This window comes from Heloderma suspectum, chromosome 3 (genome assembly GCF_057233095.1).
Source record: "Heloderma suspectum isolate Gila_16-S chromosome 3, 16-S_ref, whole genome shotgun sequence".
Lineage (NCBI taxonomy): Eukaryota > Metazoa > Chordata > Lepidosauria > Squamata > Helodermatidae > Heloderma > Heloderma suspectum.
The window spans coordinates 154505150-154519171 of NC_139460.1; the positions used below are offsets into that span (position 1 = coordinate 154505150).

A 14022-nucleotide genomic window follows, 5' to 3' on the forward strand; every position below is an offset into this window, starting at 1 on the left:
TAGGTGTGGCCACACACCCTGACATCATCAAGCCCACAGACAGCTGGGTAGGGGTCATCCAACTCCCCACTCAATTCTGGTACCTCACCCCTGTTTTAACTATTCTGTTAACCCTCGTTTCCCCATTGTATCCCATGGTGTGTCCGTCCCTTCTCTCTCTGCAGCACTACAAAGTCTCTCTGAACCCAACTCCATAGCACAAACTCTTTTCACTATACTCTGTGGAGCCCTCTAACTGTTTTGGACTACAACTCCTGTGAGCCCTAGCCAGCATGACCAATAGATGGAGATTATGAGAGTTGCAGTTTGAGACATCTGGAGAGCACTAGGTTGGGGAAGGCTGCTGTAGAGCATGCTCTTTCCTCTACCAACTCTTGTCACCACATGTCTGAGCTGTTACCCCCACTCTGTCAGTTTACCTACCTACAGACCTCTCTGCAGGTTCATTTCTTAATTTCCCCTCCCTTTTTCCTCTCTTCCCTGCTCTGCACTCTTTGTACTGCCATCTTCATTAGCCCTTTTTGCCTCACCTGACTAATATCTGCACTTCCATGTTTCAGCTACCCCCCACTTCCTTTTCTGGTCCAAGGTGTTTGCAGCAATGTCTCTCAGCTACCCCCACCAGCCAGTGGCACCATCAGAGGCAGGTGTAGTGGGTGGGCAGTAAAGAGAAGTGCACTCTTGTTCTAATTCCTGTGCCCCATATGCATGGAAGCAAGTGAGGTTATATCATCTGATCCAGCCTATTTTTTCTGGCATCCCAATTCATCTAAACCAGAATGTGTAGATTTAAGCTAATAACCAGGTACTCTAGCTTAACTGGCTGATGGATTGTAACTGAATAATATTTTGTCAGAATAATACAATTAAAGCAACATTTTAAAACTGGTTGCACAACAGACAATCGTGAGGAAAAGAATTTATAGCTATAGCTATTTCAGCACTCAGAAGACATGATTAATGAAGGATGCTTAATAAGGTCCAAGCACTTAGTATAAATCATCGTGAATGCAGTATACTTAACGGCAAGGGTTACAATAGGGGAAAATAAAACTAAAGCTTTATCAGCATCTGAGCAAAAAATAAAACATTGCTTGTACAGAAATAAGACATCTACCTTTGTGAAAGCATATTTAAATTTATTTTGGAGCGCCTCCAAGATAACCTCAGTTAATACTACACTGATCTTCTGCATACACTGAAACACAATTGACAGGCATAGAAGGAAGTGTAGCAGCACAATCTTGTACATGTCTACTCAGAAGTAAGCTGCATAAAATTCAACAGGATTTACTCATAAGCAAGTATGTATACTATAGAATTACAGCCTTAAAGCATTTAGTTAAATTTTTACTGCACAATTCACTGTGCAGTTAACAACAAAAAAGCAACAAGCAGATTTACACCTCAACCATAAACGAGTTTACATTAAAAAGTTCCATTATTTTCAGTGCAATTTGCTTCCAAACAAGGAGCTTGAAATCATAGCCTATTGAATTAATAGGACCTTGTTGTTCAGTCATTCAGTCTTGTCCGACTCTTCGTGACCCCATGGACCATAGCACGCCAGGCCTTCCTGCCCTGCGCTCTCTCCCAGAGGGTGCCCAAGTCTATATTCATTGCATCGGTGATGCTATCTAGCCATCTCATCCTCTGCCGTCCCCTTCTCCTTTTGACTTCAATCTTTCCCAGCATCAGGGTCTTTTCCAGGGAGTTTTCTCTTCGCATTAGGTGGCCAAAATATTTGAGCTTCAGCTTGAATGCCATGATTTTAGTTTTTTTAATGTTGAGTTTCAAACCAGCTTTTGCACTCTCCCCTTTCACCCTCAAGAAGAGGCTCTTTAGATCCTCTTCGCTTTCTGCCATTAGGGTGGTATCGTCTGCGTATCTGAGGTTGTTGATAATTCTCCCGGCAATCTTAATTCCGACCTGTGATTCATCCAACCTGGCATTTCTCATGATGTACTCTGCATGTAAGTTAAATAAGCAGGGAAACAATATACAGCCTTGTCATACTCCTTTCCCAATTTTGAACCAATCAGTTGTTCCATGTCCGGTTCTTACTGTTGCTTCTTGACCCTCGTACAGGTTTCTCAGGAGACAGGTAAGGTGGTCTGGTACCCCCATCTCTTTCAGAATTTGCCACAGTTTGTTGTGATCCACACAATCAAAGGCTTTAGCATAGTCAGTGAAGCAGAAATAGACGTTTTTCTGGAATTCTCTTGCTTTCTCCATGATGCAGCGAATGTTGGCAATTTGATCTCTAGTTCCTCTGCCTCTTCAAAACCCAGCTTGTACTTCTGGTAGTTCTCGGTTCACATACTGCTGAAGCCTAGCTTGTAGGATTTTGAGCATACCCTTGCTGGCATGTGAAATGAGCACAATTGTACGGTAGTTTGAACACCTGAGTAGTTTGGTAGTTTGGTAGTTGGTAGTTTGGCATTGCCGTTCTTTGGAACTGGAACGTAAACTGACCTTTTCCAGTCTTGTGGCCATTGTTGACTGTTGTTCCAAATGTGTTGGCATATTGAGTGATACTTTAACAGCATCATCTTTTAGGATCTTAAATAGTTCAGCTCCTTGCTATTCTCTGGAACTCTGCATTCAGTTGGGTATATCTTCCCCTTTCTCCCTTGCTTTTCACTTCCCTTCTTTCCTCAGCTACTTGTAAAGCCTCATCAGACAGTCACTTTGCTTTCTTGCATTTCTTTTTCTTTGGGATGGATTTCGTTGCTGCCTCCTGAACAATGTTAAGGACCTCCATCCATAGTTCCTCAGGCACTCTGTCTATCAGGTCTATTCCCTTAAATCTATTCCTCACCTCCACTGTATATTCATAAGGGATATGATTTAGGTCATACCTGAATGATTTAGTGGTTTTCCCTATGTTCTTCAATTTAAGCCGAAATTTTGCGATAAGAAGCTCATGATCTGAGCCACAGTCAGCTCCAGGTCTTGTTTTTACTGACTGAATAGTGCTTCTCCATCTTTGACTGCAAAGTACATAATCAATCTGATTTCGATATTGACCATCTGGTGATGTTCATGTGTAGAGTCACCTCTTGTGCTGTTGGAAAAGAGTGTTTGCTATGATCAGCATGTTCTCTTGGCAAAACTCCAAGAGAATTAGCCTTTGTCCTGCTTCATTTTGTACACCAAGGCCATGCTTCCCTATTATCCCGGTGATTTCTTGACTTCCTGCTTTAGCATTCCAATCCCCTATGATGAAGAGGACATCTTTTTTTTTGGTGTTAGTTCTAGAAGGTGTTGTAGGTCTTCATAGAACTGATCAACCTCAGCTTCTTTGGCATCAGTGGTTGGAGCATAGACTTGAATTACTATGATGTTGAATGGTTTGCCTTGGATTCGTACGGAGATCATTCTATCGTTTTTGAGATTGTACCCCAGTACTGCTTTTCCCACCCTTTTGTTGACTATGAGTGCTACTCTATTTCTTCTAAGGGATTCTTGCCCACAGAAGTAGATATAATGGTCACCTGAATTAAATTCACCCATGCTTGTCCATTTTAGTTCGCTGATTCCCAAGATGTTGATGTTCAGTCTTGCCATCTCATGTTTGACCACCTCCAGCTTACCTTGATTCATTGATCTTACATTCCAGGTTCCTAAACAATATTGCTCTTTACAGCATTGGACTTTCTTTTCACCACCAGACACATCCACAGCTGAGTGTCCTTTCGGCTTTGACCCATCTGCTTCACTCTTTCTGGCGCTACTTGGAAATTCCCTCTGCTCTTCCCCAGTAGTATATCGGACACCTTCTGACCTGAGGGGCTCATCTTCCGGCGTCATCTCTTTTAGCCTTGTGATACGTTCCATGGGGTTTTCTTGGCAAGAATACTGGAGTGGGTTGCCATTTCCTTCTCCAGTGGACCACATTTTGTCAGAACTCTCCACCATGACCTGTCCGTCTTGGGTGGCCCTGCATGGCATAGCTTATGGTTTCACTGAGTTATGCAAGCCCCTTCGCCACAACAAGGCAGTGATCCATAAGGCGGAATGGGACCTACTTTTAGATAAATACGTTTACAATTTCGGTTTTAGTCCAAAAACTTCAGCTTAAGTGGCTTATATATTGGCCTGTTAAATGCAGATTCTCCAATTTTGAAGACGGAAGAGCTGTAACATTTTACATGACTCATTCAAAATGCAAGCAAACTCAATATGTTTAACTGTGACCCAGCTCTATTTGTTTGCAACTAGTTACCTGCAATGACTAGTAGCTTTGGATGGGGATACCTATCCCCTCTAAAAGTACATCCACCAGCTCAGTGGGCCTAGATGCACATCTGCATCCGACATCCACATGGAAACATGCTTCCACACATAGACCTCACTCACCAGACTAGGGCACATTTTCAGGAGTAAGCTGTGAGGGCCAACATACTGGCCAACATCCAAAGAACCACATGACAAGTTCCATGTGCCCAAGAGACATTTGGACTTGTGTTCTTTAACAGCAGTCCTCCATGTTGCATGGCAAAACTAATTTTTGAAACCGAAGACCGTTTGAAAAGCAGTTTGTGATGTGGAATGTCAGTCTTCCTTCCTTCTTTCATAGGAGGGGACCCATATTATGATGTTAGTTGCAAGTAAGAATCAATCCCTAAAAGTCAATCCCTATATTTAGAACTATTTAGGGAGCAATCCTATGGCCGCCAGTCAGCGGCTAGATGGCCATAGGATATGTTGTTTTCCGGGAACTGACCTTCCCCACTTCCGCACTGCCTCCAAGGCAGCGCTGAACAGCCCCATCCTCCACACTCACAGGAGTGCGGCGTGGCTGAAAAGGGGCATGGCTGGGGCATTCCGGGGCGGGTGGAAATGCCTGTACGACACATCCTATCTATCGTACAGCAGCCTCTTCCTCTGCACAGCCCTCCTGCAGCTAGATAGCCGCAATTGGCTGTCCAGCCAAAAATGCAGGGCAGGAGAACCACAGAGGGAACGATCCCCTCCATGCTTCTCCTGTCCTGCTTTGGATAGGCAGTTCCCTCCAAGTTTGGAGGCGGCCACCTATCTGGATAGGATGCACCCTTAGAAGTCTATTTAGAAGTATGACCCATGGAGAACAATAGGACTAACAAGTGTATATGTAATGGCAGCATAAACTTATTAAGTGAGAATGGTCTCCTTGGATTTATTGGAACTTACTTTTGCCTAAATTTGTTTCTCAAGTTAAGGGCTGTCAGATGTGTCGTACAGGCAGTTATGCTCTCCCTGCCCCAGAATACCCCTCAGCCATGCCCCTTTCCGGCTGCTCCGCACTCTACTTGTGAGTGCGGAGGACCGGGCTGTTCCGTGCTGCCTCCAAGGCAGCACGGAAGTGGGGGGAGGTTGGTTCTCCAGAACCGACCTCGGAGTGCGGGCTCCGAGATCGGTTCCTGGATAACACACTATCCTATGGCCGTCTAGCTGCTGTCTAGCGGCCACAGGATTCCTCCCTCCAGCACATACTTAAGTTTCCCATTTAAACAAAGGCAACCTGAAAGTTCTTATTTTGGCTGGATCATGTCCATTGTGTTTTGCTAAGCTAAGTTCCAAGGATGGGAATAAAGAGCTACTTTCAACAAGCCCAAGGGCTTTCAAATGCAGTGTAATTTTTAAAGTATTTTTCCTTTGAACACTAGCTATCTCACAAACTGATTGTCATGCTCCTTTTTGTTATAAAAAAAAAAAGCAAAAAAAAAGAAGCTTTGCAGTGTGGCAAGGGGGTCTGCTGTTAAAAAAAACATGCACAGAAGTTCAAAGCACCTATCAACTTGTGGAACTACTAGTTGCACAGTAGCTTTGATCCTAGCCCAAATTCCTAACCCATCTATTAATCAATTTTTTTCTTGTTTGGTAATGTGTTAACAAATCAGTAAGGGAAACTTTTCAGTATATATGTAAAGCACACACAACAATCTTGTGACACGTTAAAAGACTAACACATTTATGTATGCATGTATTTATTTAAGCATTTTTTACCTCCACTTTTCCCTTCCAAAAAGGGAGTTGCTCAAAGCAGTTTACAGGATATAAAAACATAAAAACAACTAATAATTAAAAAACATTAACAAAATAAAAGCAGCAAAAACACGCGCAAAAGCAAATCTAACAGTCAGTAAATGAAATTAATAGCAGCAAAGTCAAATACTTCTTTAAAAAGAAATATCTTCAGTTGCTGGCAGAACACAGATAAAGAGGAAGATAACCTAACTGTTTGGGGCAGAGAATTCCACATACAGGGTGCTGTCACAGAAAGCCCTCTGTATAGGGATGTCCGTTGCTGGGAAATCCGGCCCTTTTGGACTTCTGCGGCATGCCCGACTTGGCTTGCTTTTGCAAGCCAAGCTGTGCGGTTTCCCTGAATTCTGCAGGCTTTTAAAATATTTTTTTGGTCTCTGCCGTAATTTGCACAAATTTGCATAATTTGGGCAAATTGTGGTCGCAATTTGTGCAAACTGTGGCTGTAATTTATGTAAATTCAAAAACACTGAACATCCACTAGCTGGCCCGACTTGCTGCAGGCTGTGTTGGGCCAGCTAGAGGAAGACAGCATGGAGTCTGGGGAGCCAAGCTGATGAAAGCTCGTTGAGCTCCACCCCCCAACTGGATTCCTCCAACATCCCTACTTACGTGTTGCTATCAACGGCACCCCTGAAGGCAATGACACACACAGTATGGGTGCAGCAGCTGATCTTAAAAGGACAGGTGGGTTCACATGGGAGAAAATGGTCCTTCAAGTACTGTAGCAAAGAGGAATCCGGCCCATGAAAGTTTACGCCACAGTAAATTTGTTAGTCTTTAAGGTGCTACAAGACTTTGTTCTTTCTGCTGCAAAAGACCAGCACATCTGCTTTCTACTGCAAAAGACCAACACAATTTTATATATGTAATATTCCTTCCAAAAATTGTTGAGGCAATTTTAAGTCATTTTCCAGAATACCAAATGGACTGTGTAAATGTATCCATATTCCCTGCAATTATTTATACAAAATATAATTAGGATGAACACTCATATTACTTTATAATCATGTGGATTGATATTTTATGTCCTCTTCAGTTAATCTGGATATGTACAATTTCCCATTGCTATGATTTACATGCTGCACTGATTATAATCCATTGAGAAGACAGCTCTTTAAAAAATCAATGTTCAAAGTTGCTACACATGAAGGAGAGACAGAAAGTACTGCTGTAAGCTCTTCCATACGTAATGGAAATAGTTCTATTGCTCCAGCCTCATATTTCCCTCTACTATTACACTCTTAAAGGTCCCTTAAGTTCAATTCACACTTGGAAAAATGTGTGCATGTAATGCTGTAATGACACATGCACACTCACTATAAAATGTTTCAGTGCTGAAAAAGTACTTTAAAATAAGATCCCAAAATTTAAGCTAATAAAAATATGGAATTTAGTGAGCCCTCTGGTGGTATACAGGGGGACCAGAAAGAGCAAGCTATGGGGTCAGAGAGGAAAACAGGAGTTCATAGAGACTGATTTAAAGCAAAAACACTGAGTTGAAAGAAAAATCATTTTCCATGGTTATCATACAGCACAGAGCTTCATTTGGCAGATCAGGACCTACTACTAGGTTGCAGCCTGATCTAAGGTGGGCTGCAATAGCAGCACTACCATTGCAGTGGAGGCTGTTCCATTAGAGCAAATGAGGCACTGCCCCACTCAGTCTACTTCCTGCCAGCCTCTTAATTACAACCAGTCCAGGAGTGCCATTGGCTGTCAGACTCTACCTTAGTCAGTCTCGGTCTTGCCTTTGTGGAATTTTGGCAAGTCCCTCCTTATAAATACTCACAGGCATCACTTTTTCCCTTTAAATAAAATATTCTTTATGAACAGAGGTCATCCTTGCCCATGAAGAAGCAAGGGGGAAGGAGGAACAATCGGGGAGGGAAATAAAGATGGACAGGCTTGGTAAATGGTTCTTATGGTATCCACTGACCAGGGACTCAGAAGGGCAGCAGGAGCCTTTGCCCTCTGGCCAATGAGCGAGTGTGCTGGTGCCTAGGTTGGGTGTAGTTTGGCCTATGCTAACTGGGCTGCTGCTGCTCTCACTTTTGATTCCTTTCTGACTGGAAGAGCCCTTCTTCTTCTGCCGCTATAATCTGAGGAGGAGGGGAGAAGAAGTATGCGTTTTGTTTTTGTTAACATTCGGGATGCAGAGAGAGGGAAAGCTGCCTTGAGGAGATACTCCCCACTTAAGAGGAAAAGCAATTTAGCACTTGTGGGAGTGGTTTAAGAGTGACTGTTTTCTTAACTGTGTACAGTATAATTCCAAGGGAGTTGGAGCAGTATTTAATTTCTAAAAATTAGAAATTCTAAAACTAAAAACCACTTTTGAGAAAAGCCAAATTTGTATCCTATGGCTATGGAAAACTATTACCTTGTGTCTAATTCGCCATTTTTAAGCACGGTCCTGAAGTAGGTGGTGTCTTGCCAATTCTGTATAGGGTTGGCGGAGAATTTCTCTCCGAAACTTCGGGGGGCTGAGCGCCAACGTGTTCGGCCCCCCGAACAAGTTTCGGGGAGAAATTCTCCGCACCCCGCACCCCCCCCAGGACGGGACTTACCTTTGGCGAATGTCCCTCCTGGCGGCGGGTCCGGCCAGCGGTTCATTCGGTCTTCGTCCGGGGCGGGAGCGGCAGCCAGTCTTTCGACCGGCTGCCGCCGCTGCCATTCCAATAAAAGAAAAAAAAAACGCCCCCGTGATAGGCTACGTGACGATTAACGTAGCCTATCACGGCTAGATTTGCAAAGTCAGCCGTGATAGGCTACGTAAATCGTCAGGTAGCCTATCACGGGTGACTTAAAAAAAAAGCGCGTACGGATAATGGCGGCCCCCATAGGGAGCCGCCATTCCCGTTCCTTATTTGGTCGCTGTAGTCTACGTAAAGATTATGTAGACTACTGCGAAAATAACGGCAACGCTATTTGCGTTGCCCTTATTTTCGCCGTAGTCTACGTAAAGATTTACGTAGACTACAGCGACCAAATAAGGAACGCGAATGGCGGCTCCCTATGGGGGCCATTTGCGCACGCGCTTTTTTTTTTTTAAGTCACCCGTGATAGGCTACGTGACGATTTACGTAGCCTATCAAGGCTGACTTTGCAGATCTAGCCGTGATAGGCTACGTTAATCGTCCCGTAGCCTATCACGGGGGCGTTTTTTTTTTTAACTTTTAATTTCGCGGCCGGGCGAGGCAAGGCGCCTCCCCCCCGGCCTGAATTTTGGCCGGGCGAGGCGGGAAGCCTCCCCCCCCAGCCTGAACTTCACGGGGGGAGCAGCGAAGCGCCTCCCCCCCACCGTGAAAAGCTGCGAGACCAGGTAAGTGACTTTCGTGCACCCCTAATTCTGTAGCTGGAGATGATCCTTGAGTACCCAGAGAAACAAGCACTCTACGTGTAAGGATACTACTTGCAGATGCAGATCCTTTTTAAGCAGAAGAGAGTATTAGTCAAGTTAAAGTGAAATTCATACACATTTGCTATCCAGGGGAATCTGCAGATAAGAGTCTTTGAAGTATATGGGAATAACTCAGGTTGTTGTTTTTTTTCAGTGTTTTTATACTGCCGTTCATTCTGTGAGAAGCTGTGGTGAAGAATTCCATGGTGGTGTACAACCCATTAAATCACAACATAAAATACGACCGTAAAAGCTAGTACACAAGTTAAAGTGCCTGAGTGAACACAAACACTTTAGCCTGGTACTGGAAACATTGCCACATGCATGCCAGGCAAGCCTCTGTAGTGAGGGCATACCATAATTGGGGTGCCACTGCCAAAGAAGTTCTTTTCTTTGTTGTCACTTACCATACCGCTGCTGCAGGCACCTGAAGAAGGACCTGGGCAGAATATCTTTTCCAAGGAGCCCTGATTTGATCCAATACTTAAATTCTTCCTAAAATCCTGTTCATATTTCTTCTAATCAATCACAGTGTTGTGGCTTAATTCCGCACTTCTTGCAGAGTGCTTATCTTACTTACCAACATCGTTTGGGCAACCTCTGTGAAGGCTAGCAAATCTGTGGCTTGGTGTTGGGTACATCCCTGCGTTTTTTTTAGCACAGAGAACCAAGATTGTCGCTGGAAGGAATTAATAATCTCAGTCATCCAGATAGATAATCCTGATCTTCTCAAGCAGTTAAGGTGGACAAGGGTTGAATGCGCACTGTTCCACAGTTAAATCTGCCACACTTCTCAAAGAATCCTGTTCAGGTGCTCTGGCTGAATAAACTGAAAAGTATACACAGAAACCCGGTAAGAGCGAGTCATACATAGGCTGCTTCCAGATGTGAGCCTTCTTTTGCGTCCTGTCGTTAGTTTCCATTTTTTGTTGCTTTTGGAACCGCAATGTAGCAGCCACACAATTTGTTCCTGCTTTATTGCAAAGAAGCCCACCATATTTCTTCCACACCAGTGGGCAGCCTGTGAGGGGATGTTCTTGGGCTTCTCCATACTTGTCTTGCTCATCTTAAATTCTCCAGTTTGAAATTTGCTCCACCCCTCACCCCAACCTGTATAGAGTCTATTGCTGGCACCTCCTCGACTGTTCCTTCTCCTGAGGATGGCACATTTATTGCTTTAAATATGGTTCAACACGGTATGGAAAATCTGGCCCTTCATCTGATGCTACTTTCTCACGTTCAGGAAGAAAACATTACATTGCCTAACAGAACAGAAGTTCTATTTGCACACGTGGCGACAATGCTTTGCCCGGCTTCGCCACGTGCAGATATCGCTTCTGTGGCCCTGCGCTCTCCCGCTTCCCTCCCCACCCCTCCGCAACGGCAACTTGAATTCCATTGGTCACCACAACAAAGCTGCCCCGCCCCTCAGTCTGAGAAGAGTAGGGGCATTGGTAGAAGAGCGGGAGAAAGAGAGGAAACAAATACCGCCCCACATCTTTGCCCTGGATTCCTATTGGCTACTATGGCCGGCATGCTGAGCTCGACGATTGGGTGCTTGGCAAACGCTTCGGCGATTGACTTGGCGGTGCGTAAAGCCTTTCCCCGGCGAGGAGAGAGCGATATAGCGCGTTGTGAGAGGCAGCAGCCGCAGCTCTGGCGGCCGGGGAGCGATGGAGGCGAGGGGACTGTGCCGGCCGGGGAGCTCGCGCTTTCCTCAGTGAGGAGAGGTCGCCCCCCCCGCTTTCTCCCCCGCTGAGGCGTCGGTTGTGAGTCGGATTCAAAATCCTCTCATCGCTCTCGCGGAATGAGGCGCGCTCTCTGGCGCGGCTCTTCCCTCCGCGCGGCAGGAGGAGCCGCGTCCCGCTCTCCCTTCTTCCTGCGCAGCCGAGGAGCAGAAGCACAAGCGGGAGAGATGCGCCAAAACGGCTGAGCGCCGGACAGCCCCGCCGCCCCCCCGGACGCTTTCTGCGGAGGTCGGGGCGGAGAGAATGAGCCGCCACACGCTCCGTCTGTGTCACTGCCGCCGTCGCGCCTGTCACCGCCTGTGAGGGGACGACGCGCAGCCGCTGAGCTCCCCGACGGCGGCGCTCGGCTCTTCAGCCGCAATGCCCGGGATGGGGCTGTGGGAGAAGAAGAGGCGGCAGCAGCAGCCCGCGACGTCGACGTTGCTGCGGCTCGCTCGCTCGCTCCGGCGGCGCGTCCTGCTGCCCCGAAGAGCCCGGGACAGGCTGCAGTTGCCCGCTGCCTGAACGGAGCAGCCGACAGCCAGGCGGCAGCGAGCGAGCCCGGCGCCGGGCACGATGGAAGAGCGGCTGAGCCGGTGGCTCCTGCTCCCGCCGCTCCTGGCGCTGCTCTTCCTCTTCATCCTCTACCAGTACGCCTCCCCCGGCGGGGGCTGCCCCAACGCGCCTGCCGCGGCCCCTCCAGCCGCCCCCCCCTGCGGCCCCGGCTTCCCCTCAGCGGGCCCTTTCCCGCGCGGAGGGCGCCTGACCAGGCGGAGAGAGCACCTGCGCCGAGAGCCGAGCGGGGCGCCGTCGGGACTCGCCCTCCGCTCGTCCGGGCACAGGTTCCTCTTCGGCCTCTCAGAGCTATGCCGCCGCGTGCAGTTCGACATGCGGGGCCACGACGTGATGGTTTTCCTGCACATCCAGAAAACCGGCGGCACCACCTTCGGGAGGCACCTGGTGCGCAATATCCGCCTGGAGCAGCCTTGCTACTGCCGCGCTGGTCAGAAGAAGTGCACTTGCCACCGGCCGGGAGCCGGAGGAGGCGCCGGTGGGGAGAGTGCCGCCGCCGACGCGGGTGGAGGAGACAAGGGGGACACGTGGCTCTTCTCGCGCTTCTCCACCGGCTGGAGCTGCGGGCTGCATGCGGACTGGACCGAGCTCACCAGCTGCGTGCCGGCCGCTATGGAGCGCAGGGGGGGCTGCCCCGCCAATCGCACCCTCAGGTTAGTTGCCTGCGCGCACAGCTGCTCCCCAGAGTTGTAGAATAAACTTGAAGAAAAAGGACCTGCCGCAGATAGCAAGTCATGTAGGGCCACCTTAGGATTCGATTTAAACTAGCCTTGCAAATCCTTCAGAAGGGCTAGCCCAGACCATCTCTATTAGCCAACCTGTCCGCATGTACTTAGGTAATTTGTTAGACTTTTGTGCCTCTGAGAACCTGGATGAAAGCAGCAATTTGTCGTTTCCCTGATTCGACGTTTTCTTAACCATTATATAGTATGTACCATTCAACTTGCCATAGGTGATTAGGCTCATGGCCATTTGCAGTCTTGATTTAGACATTACATATCAAGCCAAAAAGTGCCTGATCACCAAAAAGTATCCAGGTGCAAAAAAGCTATTCTCCATGGCACCACTCCAATTTTAACACTTACCATCTCAAGGTGAGCTCAAAGGTGGTGCATGCATATAGGATAAGTCCAAACAATATATGTAGGGTGACATATTGAAATGTAGAAAATTCGTAATCTGAGGGACTTGGTAGTTGGAAAAGGGTCTTTTCCTCACACCAACTTTGTATCTTAACCAACAGTTACCATTGCATTGTTGTTGGAGACCAATGCACATGACCAAATCACAGAAAATAAATGTCTATTTTGCTGCATAGATATCACTTCTCCTGATGAGGTATCCTGCAGGTTTTTATTGCTTCATGCACTAAGTTACTAGCTTACGGTAAAATATATGAGTGAAAACCCCTTACTATATATTTCATATTTAGGCTTACAATCTTTTAGATGAACACTGACAAGAGGTTATTCGCCTGGTTTCTGTTGTTTGAAATAATAGTCTGTGCACTTACTTCTTCGTAAGTCTGCACTGTATTGGGCTGCATGTTTCTCACCACTTGTTGGTATCATGGCTTAATTTAAAAACAATGACACCATGCCTAGATTAAATGATGCAAAGTTTAATATTTACACTGTGTTAATAAAAACAGCCTCACGTTTTGAAAACGGTCTTGTTTTAGTATACTTCGATTCTCCAAGAATTCTGTAAATTATGGGAGACTACCATTAGACAAGCAAACTAATTTGGAACAAATGTTTTGGGATTACTTTCCTCAAGAGTTCCCCTAGACTGGAAATTCTATACATTTAATTCTTGCAGTTGAGTCCGAAGTTCTTGAGGGAAGTTCTTTTGTTAAAGTCTGTATCTCATTTGTACTTTGACATTTTTTTTAAAAAAACTTTTGTCCTGCTCAGTAGTCTTGCATTTTCCCATCCTGTTCCCTTTTCTCAGTTTGGGACCCTGTTCCCTTAGTGTTAGTTTGAAAAATCCAGATGGGTATCATGGAAGCAACCACCCCATCATTTTATTCAATTAGTAACTAAGTACTTATGAGGCAAGTTTCCCTGTAGTCTGTTTCTGTCTTGTGGAAGTGTCTGTAAGCTTTTGGGACAAAAAAGTAGTAGTAAAATTCAGGAGCTATTAAGATGCTGACAAGATTGAGAGAGAGAGAGAGAGAATCAGGCAGTTAACTAACCTGAACATCAGGTGAACTATAAAAGTTATATAAAGTGACAAATTTCTTTTTCTTCTTTTGGAGATAGAGAGGCAGTGTAGCAATATATAAAGGCA

At 46.1% G+C, this 14022-nt stretch overlaps 1 protein-coding gene across 1 annotated transcript in view; it reads left to right on the forward strand.

The window, feature by feature from the left end:
* Positions 1-11040: 11040 nt before the first annotated feature.
* The window catches only part of HS6ST3 (heparan sulfate 6-O-sulfotransferase 3), a 311206-nt gene continuing 308224 nt past the window's right edge, over positions 11041-14022 (forward strand). The window contains exon 1 of the mRNA XM_084844758.1: positions 11041-12383. Coding sequence (XP_084700884.1) covers positions 11734-12383 — 650 coding nt within the window. The 5' untranslated portion in view covers positions 11041-11733. The remainder of the gene's footprint in view (positions 12384-14022) is intronic.